This window comes from Vipera ursinii (assembly GCF_947247035.1).
Source record: "Vipera ursinii genome assembly, chromosome: 16".
In the NCBI taxonomy this organism is placed as follows: domain Eukaryota; kingdom Metazoa; phylum Chordata; class Lepidosauria; order Squamata; family Viperidae; genus Vipera; species Vipera ursinii.
This window is the reverse complement of record NC_139529.1, coordinates 5694920-5711166: the sequence shown is the minus strand read 5'-3', so window position 1 is coordinate 5711166 and position 16247 is coordinate 5694920. Positions and strand designations below refer to the sequence as shown.

At 46.0% G+C, this 16247-nt stretch overlaps 1 protein-coding gene across 1 annotated transcript; it reads left to right on the top strand.

Moving 5' to 3' along the window:
* Positions 1-1177: 1177 nt before the first annotated feature.
* On the top strand, positions 1178-11376 carry LOC310647839 (uncharacterized protein). Its single transcript, XM_083375396.1, has 8 exons — positions 1178-1421; positions 2259-2335; positions 2707-2875; positions 5566-5709; positions 6464-6597; positions 8870-9078; positions 9363-9469; positions 10202-11376. Exons 1-8 carry the CDS (start codon positions 1399-1401, stop codon positions 10302-10304), a joined length of 966 nt encoding a protein of 321 aa, XP_083231522.1. The 5' UTR covers positions 1178-1398; the 3' UTR covers positions 10305-11376.
* Positions 11377-16247: the final 4871 nt, after the last annotated feature.

Genomic DNA, 16247 nt, shown 5'->3' with positions numbered 1-16247 from the left:
AAACACGGTCCTAACCAAGTCACCTTTTTCAGCGCCATTGTGACTTTGAACGGTCACTAAAATGATCCGTTGTCACGGGAGGGCTGCCTCTTTAAAGCCTCAGGGTGGAAAGGGGGAAGGGAAAAAAGAAGAAGAGGGTGGCCAGCAGGAAAAGGGATGAGCTCAAAGAGTCCAGCTTGCAGTGGCTGAAGGACCAGGTTAAGGAGAGATGATCATGGAGAAATTCCGTCTAGGTCAGGGGTGTCAAACTCAATTTCACTGAGGGCCGCATCAGCATGGCGGTTGCCCTCAGGGGGCTGGGTGGATGTGGCCAGGGTGGGCGTGGCCTACTGGGTGGGCGTGGCTAGAGTGTGTATGGCCTACTGGGTGGGCGTGGCCAGCTCTACATCGTTTGCATCAAGGGTGCCTATGGGGGCCTGGGCAGGAGTGGGACAGATCTGAGGGTCTCTGGCAGGAGGAGGGTCTCTGGGCCAGGGCCAAGGCAGCGGGGGCCGTTCCCTCCCTGTTTCCAGGATGGCTTTGCGGGCCGCATGAAACCACTTCGCGGTCCGGATCTGGCCCCCGGGCCTTGTGTTTGACATGTCTGGTCTAGGTAATCATTAAGAATCAACGTAAGTCAACAGGATAGACTGTCTTGAAGGGGGGGAAAAATGACCTGGTCATTGGGGATCAAAAAGAACTTGATTCAACATCATCCGTCGCACATAGGTTTGCTCCTGGGAGAAGCTGCAAATAGTTCAGCGACAACCTTGTCGCTCTCTGGCTGTTGTCATTGTCAACTAAGCAGGCTCAAGAAAACTACGTTTCCGGACACCCCTTAAACTGGCCACTCACTGCAACCAAGTCTAACCCACCTTTTACTTAACTCAAGCCTATATTTAATCTTCTCCTCTTTTCTCCTTTCTTTGCAGTCCATTTTTCCTTCCACAGATGTCTTCAGGGAGTCCAGAAAGTCAACCACAGCCCTGTCATTACCTCCCCCGCCCCCCGCCATCCTCTTTTTGACATCCATTGGAACAGAAGCAGTGTGGTGATGGAGTCAATCAATCAATCAATCAGTCAGTCCTGAGCCTAACTGCCCCATTGATGTCATGAATGGCACTGGGGCCAAAGACCGGTGAACTCAAGCACCTAGATGATCTCAAGAGGGCCTCGTGAGCCCAGCCTCCCAGTTCTAAGCTGGAAGAAGATCCCTTCGGCTGGATATCGGTGTCTGGTTACACAAACTCTGGTCTTTTGGGAGAAGAACAATGGCTTCAAGAGAATTCCCCCCAGCGTGTGACTCACGAAAGAGATGCCTGCTGTTCCTATTTTTGGCTTCGGAGTTTGCATATAAAGCCTGGGACTTTGCATCCTGATTCAAGGACAGCCTCTCCGGAGCATCCCCAAGACAAGAGGATGGGTGTATGCGAAGAAAGAGGGTAAGCTTAACTCACTTTGCACGCTGGAAAAAAACGGCCCTGATCTTCTCCCAAAGGTGGTTTTCAAAAGGCAACTGGACTTCCTCGGTTTGGTTTCACCTACAGCCCTGGCTTCTGCGGGAGGCTCCCATCTAACTGGGTCTAATCCTGCTTTGTTTCCATACCCAACAAAACTAGCCAGGTACCGCCATCTGCCAAGAGAAAAATGTTTTTTTTTTTGTATATGGTGAGGCTGAGTGGCAAAATAAAAGCTGCTCATATCTTGTTCGTTGGACCTTAGCAATCCCAAAAATCTTAAGAGTATCTTTCTTAGAGTACTTTCCCTTCAAGTCAGATTTGATCAGTCGGACCTTCCAAAAAAGGACTAAAATTAGTACGGGACCCATGTTCACCCATTCCTTAGGGGATGATCAAAACTCCTTTTAGATCTCTTTAAAATAGTTCTCTGCTTGTTGTTTACTCTGAGTCTAGGGATGGGGAGTGGAATCAAGCATCCGCAGATGCTTCTACAATTTCCTTGCTTCTTTTTTTGATGCTGGCGTCAAATTCCCTTTGCAGGAGCTTTCCTTTGGAAGGTTTCATAGAGAAAGACAATAATCATATTTTTATATATTTTATTTTTTTTATTTTAATTCCATTTATACCCCGCCCTTCTCCGAAGACTCAGGGCGGCTTACAAACTTAGCAGTAGCCTTCATTCTATGTATATGCCTGCTTATTAGGGCTTTCACACACACCCCAAGCAGCATTATTACAAAGTCAGCTTAATTGCCCCCAACAATCTGGGTCCTCATATATATATAATGTTAATGATGATCAAATCTTGGGTTGCCGCAGGGAGCAGATCGAACCAAACAGGAAGATGGTTAGTTGGAGAACCAACAATGGACGTCCCTTGGAGATTCTTTATGCAAGTAAGTCCCTTTTTCTGCATTTCTCTACAGTAGGAACCAACAACGCTCTCTTTTCGTGAGCGGTGGGTGGAGAAGACTACTCAGAACAAGTTTTTGTTTTTTTAACAAAAGACTAAATCTTTAAAGCGTTTATTTTCCATACTTCAGTCAAACAGCTTGCGGATTAATAATTAAAAAAAGAGCTTATACAAAACAACAGAATATTGATGGGAAAAACTCAGCTGAGAACGGGAAATAATAACAACAATAATAATCAACATAATAATGCGGCACAGTTGCAAGGATCGCAATCTCTCCACAGACCAGCCAATCGAATATCTGCTGGACGTATTCTTCAAAGGCAAAGCTGAATGTACTGCTTTGATTCATAGTTGGAGGCACCGCCAGTGGGGTGGAGCGTTACAATCCTCTGGATCACGAGTGGCAAATTCTGGGCTCGGTCCCCAGGCAGCGGAGCGGCATTGGGGTGGCTTCCCTTAATGGATCCATTTATGCAGCTGGTGGCCACGATGGACTTATTTGCGTCAGTAGTGTTGAAAGGTAAGTGGGGGGCCCTTGAGGGAAGGCCACCAAGGCAGGGTTGATGGCTGGATTTTGTCCACTTTTTTCTAGCCATTCTCGATCTTTGGTCCAGTCTGTTTTCTAATTTTTTTGGGGGGGGGGGTTATGTTGCTCTTTATTTTTGGGGAGTCGTTTGAGTTGGCGGCATCTAATTAAAAAAATAAATCCCCCCCCTGCAACTTTCCTTGGGTCATGTTAGGGAACAATAGACTGCTGGGTGGGGGGGTTTGCAAAAAGAACAGCTTCCTGGAGAACAAATGGCAAGCGTGTCTAAGGCAAGACTCTCTTTTTTTATTAAAGAGTTTTACAAAAACAAGATTTTACAATATATCCCCAAATCCCCCCCACCCCAAACCCGCCTACTTCCCCCCCCCACTTCCCAGAGCTAAATACAGGATTATAGTTATAATAATCATATTCTAAATAAAAATTATGCATAATATACAATTAACCAAATTCATAATGTGCTTTAACTCCCCTTTAAAAGACTCTCTTTTTTCCTTCAATTTTAGTTACTTTTTTTTCCCTAAGTTGCTTTCCCCGCCCGCCTTCTCAGTCTGAAATTGACTGAATTTCAACTCCCTGCTCTGAGCCTTAGAAAAAAAAGTAACGAAAATTGAAGAAAAAAAGAGAGTCCGTTTGTTCCCCAGGAAGCGTCCTATTTGCAAACCTCCAGCACAGTCTATTGTTTCCTAACATGACCCAAGGAAAGTTGGGGGAGGGGGATTTATTCAGTCCGAAATTGACTGAATTTCCAATCCCTGTTCCCTTCTCAATCAGAAATTGACTGAATTTTAACTCCCAGTTCCGTTCTCACTCTGAAATTGTCTGAATTTCGACTCCCTGCTCTCGACTCCAAGTCGTGCCCACACGTTTCAGGGCGTCTGCAGAGGCAGCGCTGTTTGAATCCCTTGCCATTATCCCAGCTTGTCGAGAAATGTTTTGTGCCGTTTCCTTTTTCCTCGGGAGATGACTAAGACGCTCTTGGTATTTTTATGATGCTTATTTATTTGCAAGAGGGACGCAGTGGCTCAGTGGGTTAGGACGCTGAGCTTGTCGATCAGAAGGTCGGCAGTTTGGCAGGTCGAATCCCGAGTGCCGTGTAGCAGAGTTGAGCGCCTGTTACTCGTCCCAGCTTCTGCCAGCCTAGCAGTTCGAAAGCACGTAAAAACGCAAGTAGAAAAATAGGGACCACTCCGGTAGGAAGGGAACAGCGTTCCATGCGCCTTTGGCACCTAGTCATGCCGGCCACGTGACCACGGAGACGTCCTTGGACAAGCGCTGGCTCTTCGGCTTTGAAATGGAGATGAGCACCGGCCCCTAGAGTCGGAAAACGACTACCGGGGGAACCTTTACCTTACCTTATTTATTTGCAAGCCCCAGTCAGTTAGCCAATGACGTAAGCACTTCTAATACTCCGGAGCTACTATTCCCTTTCCAAACAGGTGCAAAGCACAAGTTTCTCTCACTTTGTGGAGGGTCCATTCTCCATTTTCAAAGCTGGGCACTGACAGCTCTCTATCCTGGCTTAAGGAAGCGACCTTCCAGTCATCAGTGGCCAGCAGTGGGTGGGTGTTTTTTTTTTCCTTTCGTGTTTTTTTTTTCTTAAGCACCTGCTGCCATTAAGCCAGACAAACTAGAAGCTTAGGAGGGAAAATGCCTTTGGAATGAACTCACGCCTGAAGTTTAAATATTTTTTCCCCCCATCTGTTAGGCAGAGCTATCTCTGCCGATTGAGGTTGAGGGCGGAGAGGGGGGAAAGGAATGAATGCCACTGGCATCCTTGAGGGCTGAGTTCCTAAAATTTGGCAGACCGGGATGTCGCCTTGCTGGGTTCATTAGTCAAGAATTTGGGAAGGTAGATTCCTGATTGAAATCTGTGGTCCTTCCTTCCTTGACTGTTACCTTCTCCAGTGGATCCTTGGGGCTGCTAATAAGAGTTCCTTTATCCTTTCCGCCCTTCCTCTGTCCATCTGCCTCTTAGCCAAGGGCCCGCAGCTCACAAGTGTGTCCTAACTGACAACCCAACAAGAATTCCTTCTCGCCCTGACCTCTGTTTAGCACCTCGTCATTCCTGCCAGATCTGATGGATTACTTCGAGGGCTCCATGGCTGATCTGTCGGGCTTATTCCGTAAAGGCTGTGGCTGAGGGCTGACCGCGCTCGTCTGCCAGCTGAATATGATCTTGGGTCAAAGACGTGTCGAGTTAATTTTAAGCCCCTATTTGCTGCGGAGGCCGCTTGGAGAAATCGGAGCACCTTGTTGAAAGATTAACCTGGTTCCCTCTGATGTTAAGCCAGAAATTTTCAAATTAGCACGGTTTATGTTTGCCCTGCAATCTTAACAACAACAACAACAATAACAACAACAAAATAGTAATGATGATGATGATAATGATGATAATAATGATAATGATGATAATGATAACGATAATGATACAGTTGGAAGGGACCTTGGAGGTCATCTAGTCCAGCCCCCTGCTCAGGCAGGAAACCCTATACCATTTCAGACAAGTGGCTGTCCAGTCTCTTCTTAAAAACTTCCATCTTGTTGTACAAGTCCTTGCTTTGGCTCAGTGTTTCCTCCTTTTCCTTTGTGGGGGGGAAACACTTGCCCTCCCCCTCTTGCATGCCCAGAACCTCTCCTCCATCTTTCTTCTTTCCCGGTAGGTATTTGCCCCAAATCAATGAGTGGAAGAGAGATGTTGCACCTCTTAGTGAACCCAAGCAAGAAGTAGCTATGGCTGAACTCGGCGGGTACCTATATTGCGCCGGTGGCTTCGATGGGCTGGTTTGTCTCAACACGTTGGAAAGGTAAGCCCACTTGGGATGCCGATTTGAGGCCACGCCGGCGTGATAGACTAGTTAATATTTGTAGCTAATAGCGTTTTTTTCCCCCCTCAAGGATCTCCCCCAAATTTAAATCAAAATAGATTGATGTAACATCTAGAGGGAGATGTGGATGGAGACAATCATCTTAGGAAGCGTATAGGAGAGAGGGAGGGAGGGAGGAGAGAGAGAGAGAGAGAGAAAAGCAGGAGGAAGAGGAGGAAGAGGATATGAAGGAGGAGGAGAAGGAAGATGAGGAGGAAAAGGATAAAGGATGGAGGAGGAGGAGGAGGAGGAGGAGGAGGAGGAGGAGGAGGAGGAGGAGGAGGAGAAAGAGAAAAGGAAGAGGAGCCTTGGCAATTCTATATTCAGCACGAATATACTGTATACTGAAATCTGTATAAGTCTGGGTTTATTATTTATTTATTTATTCATTAATTGAATTTCTATACCGCCCTTCTCCCGAAGGACTCAGGGCGGTGTACAGGGCAATAAAGGCATTACATACAAAAGTTAAAATAAAATAAAATAAAATAAAGCCCTAACAATAAATAATTAAAAATACCCCAAACCCTTAAACCAGGCCGGCCTGTTCAAATAAATAGGTTTTCAGATCACGGCGGAAAGAGCGAAGGTCTGGTTTCTTGGTCTTGACTGGCTGCCTCGGACTTGAGGAGCACCGGCTGGGAGAAACACACTCTACACACACACAGAATCATCTACTTTCTCGCCATTGCAGATACGACCCCGGGCTGGACAGATGGCAGAGGTTGACACCTATGAAGAGTCGCCGAAAGGGCCTAGGCTTGGCCACGCTGGATGGATATTTATATGCCGTCGGGGGTTCCGACGGCTATTCTCCTTTATGCTCAGGTATATCCCGGTTGTGGGCTAAATTCGTTCTCGTTCTATTCCAAGCCCGTTCAAGCAGAATAACAGAGTTGGAAGGGACCTTGGGGGGGGGTCCTCTACTCCAACCTCCTCCTTGAGCAGGAGACCCTGTACCATTTCGAACCATTTCTGTTCAAAAATCTCCAGTGGTGAAGCATCCCCGGCTTTCGGAGGCGACTTCCGTTTCACTGATTAATTGTTCTCACCGTCAGGAATTTTCCCCCTAGCTACTTGAATTCTGTTTCAAAGCTTTCCATTCTCTGAGCTGAAGCCAACCTAGCCTTGACTAAGATGTCCTACAGTGCATATTCTGTCTAAAATGACAGGAAATAATGTCCCTGATTTTTTTTCTTCTTATTATTATTATTCTTTTGGCATGAATGGCAAGAAGGAGAAGAGTGAAAATAATTGGTGCGTCGGGAAGCAATTTGCTACACCGTTGTGGAAGTGTTTTATGGGCTCCTGTATCTTTGCCTCTCTCCCTCTCTCTGCTCCCGTCACACAAACATTAAAAATAGAAAATGATTATATGTATCTGTGATGTTAATTGAAATCTAGGCTTCTGACTGATGGGTTTCTGTAGGCTGGGTGTGATGAAGGATGGAAAAAAGGCTTTCCAAAACTCTAATCACACTTGGTTTACAGTGGCGTGCATGGCTGGGTAATTATTATATTAAACTAATTAACGAAAGAATTGAGAGCAGGCAATTAGTTAACAAAAAGATGCCCACGCTTGTATTAACAAATGCCGTATCACGTCAAAATAGATAAATGCAATAGCGAAAAGATAAATCTGGAAAAAAAAATTCTGGAAAATGACCATATGGACAAGAAGCCTGTGTTTCAAAAGTAACTTTCCTTGCCTCTTCATTTAGTTGTCTAAAACTCCAGGGTGGTTTGACATATGAAAGGGTATCAATTCAAAATGTGAAATTATTGATCACAGAGACCCGAGACATAGCCAAGAGAAACACCTCAATATATAACAGACAACAATCAATCTGGTTTTAGCAGTTCTGTTCTTGATTTCAAGCCCAAATATGGAAATCGTAGAACAAAACCACAATCCTTGTCCCTCTGAATTTCATCTCCAACCTTCCATACCACTTTAGCCTTAATGCCACTTTATAAAAGGTAAAGGTAAAGGTAAAGGTAAAAGTTCCCCCGCACAGGCGTGCTAGTCATTTCCAACTCTAGGGGCCGATGCTCATCTCCGTTTCAAAGCCGAAGAGCCAGCGCTTGTCCGAGGACGTCTCCGTGGTCATGTGGCCAGCATGACTAGACGCCAAAGGCACACGGAACGCTGTTCCTTTCCCACCGGAGCAGTCCCTATTTTTCTACTTGCATTTTTACGTGCTTTCGAACTGCTAGGTTGGCAGAAGCTGGGACGAGTAACAGGCGCTCACTCTGTTACGCGGCACTCGGGATTCGACCCGCCAAACTGCCGACCTTCTGATTGACAAGCTCAGCGTCCTAACCCACTGAGCCACCACGTCCCTATGCTCTTTATAATGCCTAGGTAAAACCGCGCTTGGAATCCTGCATCCAGTTTTGGCCGCCATGATATAAAAAAGATGTTGAGACTCTGGAAAGAGGGCAGAGAAGCGCAACAAAGATGATTAGGGGATTGGAGGCTGAAACATATGACGAACGGTTGCAGGAATTGGGCATGTCTAGTTTAATGAAAAGAAGGACCAGGGGTGACATAATAGCAGTGTTCTAATATCTCAGGGGCTGCCCCAAAGAAGAGGGGGTGTGTCCAGCTATTCTCCAAAGCATCTGAAAGCAGGACAAGAAGCAATGGATGGAAACTAGTCAAGGAGAGAAGCAACCCAGAACTAAGGAGAAATTTCCTGACAGTTAGAGCAATTAACCAGTGGAACGACCTGCCTCCAGAGGTGGTGAATGCTCCAACACTGGAAGATTCTAAGAAGAGATTGGACAGCCACTTGTCTGGAATGGCATATGCCATAGGCTCTCCTGCTTAAGCAGTGGGGTTGGACTAGAAGACCTCCAAGGTCCCTTCCAACTTTGTTATTCTGTTAATAGGAGTTTATACCACCCACTTCCTGTTCAAAAAGCAGGCTAACCCCTTCAGCTTCTTTTTTTTACACAGAACGATGACATTTTAGGGCACAAACTGTCCCTTTCAGCTTTGGAAACAGTTAGTTCTCCTCCCTTCCCCCTGTGCTAAAGTGACAATTGACAGCACAGAGATCAAAAGCCCAGGCTCCTCCACCCTTGCCTATTTCAGTCGAGCGCTATGATCCCAGAGAAGACCGGTGGACCGCCTGCCCTCCGCTCCGCAGCTGTCGTGAAAACCTGGGTTGCGTTGCCTTGCAAGGCAACATCTATGCCGTCGGTGGGCAGGATGAACTGACCGAACTCTGCAGCGGTGAGCGGTTTGACCCCTTCGCCAACCGATGGACGCCTGTTAGGCCCATGAGGTCAAAAAGGAGTAAGGTAAGGAGAGCCAGGTAGGAAAATACAGGTAGTCCTCACCTTACGGCTACAGTTGGGCTCAAAGTTTCTGCCAGAAACTGATCCGGGCAAACAAGAGAAGCCTCATCTGCGGGATGCAGGCAGCACGTGAAAACCGCCCAATCTCTGGTCCGCGGGTAAATCTCTCTCCGTGGAACCGGTCCCTGGTGCCCTAAAGGTTGGGGGCGGCTGCTATACAGCACCCGATTAAGGGCTTGAGAAGAAAACACTTAATCCTCTTTTTTTTTTAAATTGTGGAACTGCAGGTAAACCTTGCTGCTATCAATGGGTATCTCCTTGCCATCGGCGGCTATGACGGGATTGTTCATGTTTCCACAGTTGAAGCCTTTGATCTGGATCTCAATGCGTGGAGGTAGTCTTCGTGTCCCTTTGCAGAGGTGCTCAAACCCCACTCCCTTCTAGCACTGATGGTGTTCCCTAGTTGGGTAATGAAACGTCTGCAAGAAAACAACAAAGCTCAGAGAGCACTAAGGACATTCAAAGTCATCGTCCTCCTCCTCCTCCTTTTCCTCCTCCTAGCACTGATGATGTTCCCTAGTTGGGTAATGAAACGTCTACAAGAAAGCAACAAAGCTCAGAGAGCACTAAGGACGTCCAAAGTCGTTGTCGTCGTCGTCCTCCTCCTTCTAGCACTGATGATGTTCCCTAGTTGGGTAATGAAACATCTGCAAGAAAACAGCCAAGCTTAGAGAGCACCAAGGACCCCCAAAGTCCTTCTCTTCCTCCTCCCCATCCCCCTCCTCCTCCTCCTAGCACTGATGATGTTCCCTAGTTGGGTAATGAAATGTTTACAATTAGAAAAAAATCATACAGTCCTCCTTTTCCTCCTCCACGTCACAAACCCCACTCCCTTCTAGCACTGATGGTGTTCCCTAGTTGGGTCATGAAACATCTGCAAGGAAACCCCCACCAAACTTGGAAAGTACCAAGGACCCCACAGTTCAACCCTGAGCTACCCATATTCTATCGGCACCTTCATGAATTTTAGATGTCCGTCTTCGATATATGTGCCATTGTTGTGTGAAACATGCTTTGCCAACAAGCTTCTGGAGGTTAACACTGCCCCTTGTTCCTTCTGTTGCAGACGTTTTGGCAACACGAAAAGCCGTCACCCAGATGGAGGCGTCTCCGTGATCCAAATGGCCACCGAAAATGTGGAATCCTTTGAGTCCCCTTGGAGCAGATAAACAGAAGATGAGCAAGAAGTTCTAGTTGTAGGTTCACATTAGGTAGGGCGAGTTCTTTAGCTAGAACTTACCAGTGGCAGGAAAAAAAGAGTTGTGGATCCATACCCGAAACAAGATTCATTGATTTTATTTATTCAGTTTCTATAGCCATCTGTCTCAGTCCAATTGAACAGTGAACAATTTCACAACTGTGAAAACACAAAAATGAAAAAAACTACAGCTCGGAATTAACAGAAGCAAAATAGGTGTGTTGAGTCCAGATATCTTCACACACCATCATATTTTGGTTAAGATACACCTCCATATTTAGAGATTGAGCTGTGGTGGCGCAGTGGCTAGAATGCAGCATTGCAGGCTAACTCTGCCCACTGCCAGGAGTTCGATCCTGACCAGCTTAAGGTTGACTCAGCCTTCTGTCCTTCCGAGGTCGGCAAAATGAGGACCCAGATTGTTGGGGGGCAAGATGCTGACTCTGTAAACCACTTGGAGAGGGCTGTAAAGGGTTTATAAGCCCAAGAGCTATTGCTATTCTAAAAAGGGCTAAGAATTCTATTCTTACCATTATGTTTCTTCCTTTGTTTTAACCACATTGCCTGTGATCCTGGTTTGTTGGCTAAAAATACTTCTTGGCCCTAGGAGTTTGCAATTACATCAATTGTCTTGCTTCAAAAAATATTCTCCTCTAAATTCATGTCAGCTAGTAACATTTTAAAGCTTGGCCTCCTCTAAGTTTAATAACCTTGGGTGCTCCAGATTTAAAAATAAAACAACTGGATGGTTCCCAGTAGTCAAATAGATTTGCACAATCACAAACGGCAAAGCGTGCATGAGTTTGCACTCTTTGCTAATATGCTAATAATCTTTGCTCAGTGACTTGACTCGTCAAGGAATTTTATCCCAGGGAATGCTTCTTCCTAAATGGCGTGATTTGCACAATAAACTGGATGAAAAACAACCAAGGTAGTTCTTTTCTACTGGTGCAGAAGAAAACGTTTTCGTTTCCAATAATAAAAAAAATAAAGGTTCCCCCGCACATGCGTGCTAGTCGTTTCCGACTCCAGGGGCCGGTGCTCATCTCCGTTTCAAAGCCGAAGAGCCAGCGCTTGTCCGAGGACGTCTCCGTGGTCATGTGGCCGGCATGACTAGACGCCAAAGGCTCACAGAACGCTGTTACCTTCCCACCGGAGCGGTCCCTATTTTTCTACTTGCATTTTGACGTGCTTTCGAACTGCTAGGTTGGCAGAAGCCGGGACGAGTAACAGGCACTCACTCTGTTACGCGGCACTCGGGATTCGACCCGCCAAACTGCTGACCTTCTGATCGACAAACTCGGCGTCCTAACCCACTGAGCCACCGCGTCCCGACATTTAAATTTTCTGTCATCTTGTGTGCATGTTCATAGCAGGACATGTGTTGTGATCCAAGTGATCAAGACAAGTCCTTGGCTTCTCTACTTACCAAAGCAGATCAAATGACAAAGCAAGAAGCATATCACTCTCCCTCTCCCTCCCTCCCTCCCTCCCTCTCTCTCTCTCTCTCTCTCTCTTTCTCTCTCTCTCTCTCTCTCTCTCAAAAGCTGGCAAGCTAGCATGGCATTGGCACTTAGCCCAAGTGTTAGAGACTGTACTTTGCAGAAGTAGGATCATGATCTGAGGAGGCCTTTCTTACAGGCATGCCTTCCGCTTGCAAGATTGTCCATCCATTCCCCCTTGGCTTGCTTTCTCTGGGAAAGTGCCTGTTAGAAGATCTCCCCACGGGGACCTCTTAGAAGGCTAAAGAAGTTAGAAGCCAGGAGAATGAGGTGTTGACAGATGCCAGCCAACTGAGTGGATTTCTACCGTCGGCACATGCCAGAAACACAAACTGAAAAACACACATGTATAGAAATGGGGAGGCAGAGATACGGAGTTGCGCCACGAATCACAGACCCATTAGATTCTCTGGAATTTAATCCCAAGCAAAATATGTACAGCCACACAGCTGCTGCTGGCCACTTGCTGATTTTGGCGGCTGGAGTCTGACTTCCATTGGTATTCCGTTATGAAATTCCAGAACTGTAAGAAATTCCAGGAAATAGTAGTATTTTTTAAAAAAAAATGGTGAAGAAGGACTTTCCAAGCACTTAACGTGCAACTGTCAAGAAAGCAACGTGAATAGTTTTATGCAATAAATAAGAGTTCAAGCAAGAAGCCGGAGAAACTGCTTTTAAGTATATATAACCACAGCAACAGTAAATCTTCATTTTTGTGGTCAAGGGATCAAATTAAAAGGAAAAGAAATCTATGCACCAAAGTCAGTGGAACAAAATTAAAAACCTACATGTACCACTCCCAAACAGTGACTAGCATAAATATGCGTAACTGTACACTATCCTATTGTAACACTTCACCTAGGAACGATGTATTTAATGTAATTTAATATTTATTATTTTGATTGTAAGCCATCCACAGTTGCTCTGCAGAGTGAAATGAGTGGCACATAAAATTTAGTAAATACACTTTAGGGCTCAAAGTATTCGCCCTGTAGGGTTTACGATGTTTAATTTGTTTAGATTGATTTGTAAATTTATTATCTTGTTTTCAAGCTGTGAAATTCCACTCGGGAGATTTGGTGACCAGCTTTACAAGCTTCCCAAATTAGATTTAGTGAAAGTTTTGCAGACTTTCTATCGGAAGATGAGGATAAAAATGTTGGAATCAAATGATTATGCACTCAATGGCAGTTGTTTTTTTACGTAGCATTAGGGCCAGCCCAATATAAAACAGCAGTGTGATGGAGGATAAAGAAAACCGTCAGAAAAGTCAACGCAATCCTAGGCTACATTAACAGAGAGACAGAATCAAGATCACGTGAAGTGTTGGTACTGCTTTATAATGCCCTGGTAAGACCACACTTGTAATACTGCATCCAGTTTTGGTTACCATATTATAAACAAGATGTAGAGACTCTGGAAAGAGTGCAGAAAAGAGCAACAAAGATGATTAGGGGATTGGAGGCTAAAACATGAAGAACGGTTGCAGGAATTGGGTAGGTCTAGTTAGGACGCTGAACTTGTCGATCAGAAGGTCGGCAGTTTGCCAGGTCAAATCCCGAGTGCCGCGTAGCAGAGTGAGCGCCTGTTACTTGTCCCAGCTTCTGCCAACCTAGCAGTTCGAAAGTATGTAAAAAAAAATGCAAGTAGAAAAATAGGGACCGCTCCGGTGGGAAGGTAACAGCGTTCCGTGCGCCTTTGGCGTCTAGTCATGCCGGCCACATGAACACGGAGACGTCCTCGGACAAGCGCTGACTCTTCGGCTTTGAAACGGAGATGAGCACCGGCCCCTAGAGTCGGAAACGACTAGCACGCACGTGTGGGGGAACCTTTACCTTTACCTAGTTTAATGAAGAGAAGGACGAGGGGGGACATCATAGCAGTGTTCTAATGTCTCAGGGGCTGCCCCAAAGAAGAGGGAGTCAAGCTATTTTCCAAAGCATCTCAAGGCAAGTCAAGAAACAATGGATGGAAACTGATCAAAGAGAGAAGCAATCTAGAATTAAGGAGAAATTTCCTGACAGTGAGAGCAACTGATCAGTGGAACAGCTTGCCTTCAGAAATTGGGGATGCTCCAACTCTGGAGGTTTTTAAGAAGAGACTGGACAGCCATTTGTTTGGAATGGTCTAGGCAGGTCTCCTGCTTGAGGAGGGGGTTGGACTAGAAGACCCCTTCCAACTCTGTTACTCTGTTACTAAGCTATGATGTTGCTTTTCAAAAGGCTAGGAAAATAATCTTATATGAGCTTGTGAACGAGCAGTAATGATTGTGTTGCAGTCTCTCCCCAAACGAGCAGCATCCTGTATCTCTTCCCTGGATAGTTTTTAAAGTCGCTCTCTATGAGATAATTATTTTAAAAGGGGACACTTTGAACAACTTTATTGCATCTCTGCCGCTTGGGCTGCTTTGATTTATTCGCCTGTTCTTGAGTGTTAACGATCCTGGCCAAGGCTTCAGTGCATCAGGCAGGATCCCATTTATTGTCGAAGCCGGTGAATTTTTCAAGATCACCCAAGTGACTGAGATTGTTTTCAAGTTGAACAGAACAAATAAAGTGGCTGTCCTTAATCATATAGCTGTGATTTTTTTTAAAAAAAAGCTGCTTTTCTGAGTAGAGTGAATATCTATCTATCTATCTATCTATCTATCTATCTATCTATCTATCTATCTATCTATCTATCTATCTATCTATCTTATCTATCTATCTATCTATCTATCTATCTATCTATCTATCTATCTATCTATCTATCTATCTATCTATCTATCTATCCAACTCTCCATCCGAATGTCTATCCATCCATCTCTATCCATGTTATCTATACATTTTCTCTCTCCTAACCCATCTCCCTCCCTCTCTCTCTCTCTCTCTCTCCCTCTCTCTCTCTCCCTCCCTCCTCTCTCTCTCCCCCTCTCTGTCTCCATCTTCATCTCCAACTCTTATCTAATTTACATGGCTGGCCATCTCACACAAAGTGATTCTGGGCAGCGTAGAACAATGAAGTAAAACATACAAAAACCAATCGTTATTCAAAACATACAAAACAGTCATCGTTAACTCAATTACTAACCCCCCTCAAGCTCAGGAGAGAGTAAATATTATCCACAACAATGGGTTCATCTTGGGACCTAAACCCTGGGACCTTCTTCCCCCCCAACCCCTCCAGCTGCAGGCCAGATGACGTAACCAGGTCTTAAGGCTTTTCCACCCTGGAAGGTTGCAAAAAAAAAAAAAGCCAATTAAATTTATCTCTCCTTCGGTCAGCCGCTAGATGACGCCAGAAGGCAAGGAGCCACTCGCTTGAGACTGAAAAAAAAGGGATATATATATATATATTTGCAAAGTGGGAACCGGCATCCCTGGAGCATCATCTCCCTGACCGTGGATGGAGCAGCTTGGAGGGGGAAGACCTCCACCTTTCTCCCCTTCAGCCTGGCAGCGATGGTGAATGGCGGAGAGGTAAGCTTCCCCACCCTCAACCAGTTTCCCAAAATGTTGCCTCCCACCTTCCCCACCATCCCGGTCTGTCTAAAGGCAGAGAGATCTGTTGGCCGCACAGCCAAATCCTGGCTCAAAAAATTTCCCGGGGCTTTTGGCAGGCTGCAGCTGAACCAGAAGAGGCTTGGCCGGGGGAGCTGGCGTTGAGCACCGCAACCCCACGGTGGGCAGAAAGACTCGACCTCGGGCCAACTGCCCAGCTCTTGACATGTCCAGGAGAGTCCATCCACTGGCAGGACCCTTGGAGGCGCCCAAACCACAGCAATGATGTCTTTGGAGGAGAGTCATGGTCCACCCAGAGTCTGCCATCCCCCTGGCCAGGACACCAAGTCGGGAGCCCAGCCCAGCCCAGGATGCTACTCCAACCAGACTTTCATCTTTGATGATCACTGCTTGCACAGGTCAGTGAAAAAAGAGGAGCCAGCTCCATCTGCATCATCTCGCCGGATTGAATTCCTGCATTGGGTTGAGGGGCCCAACTGGGCGGGCTCCCAGAGGAGCTGGGGTTTTTTTTGTTTCCCCCCCTCCTCCTCTCCCCGCCCCCCAGACTCCTGTAACTAACTCAGAAGCCGTAGGGGAAGGCATAGTTGCTGAGATTTGACCCACCGTGGGGTTTAAGCAAGCTGCGTTGGAAGACCACACGGCATCCTCCCGGTGGAAAAGACTAGCAATTATTCACAAAGGTGGTCCGTTTGAGCCTTGCGGGGTTGAATCGTTGGCTGAGTGAAATTTGGTGAAAATGATTACAGTAGGGGTTGCCACTGCTGATTGGACTTTGATGTTACATATTCATGATGGAATATTTTTGCAAATAACTCAAGGCGGCGAAAATATCATGCAGCCTTTTTTCCTCCTATTTTCTCCACCACAACAATCCTGTGAGATGGGTTGAACTGAGATCTCTCTTTCTCTCTC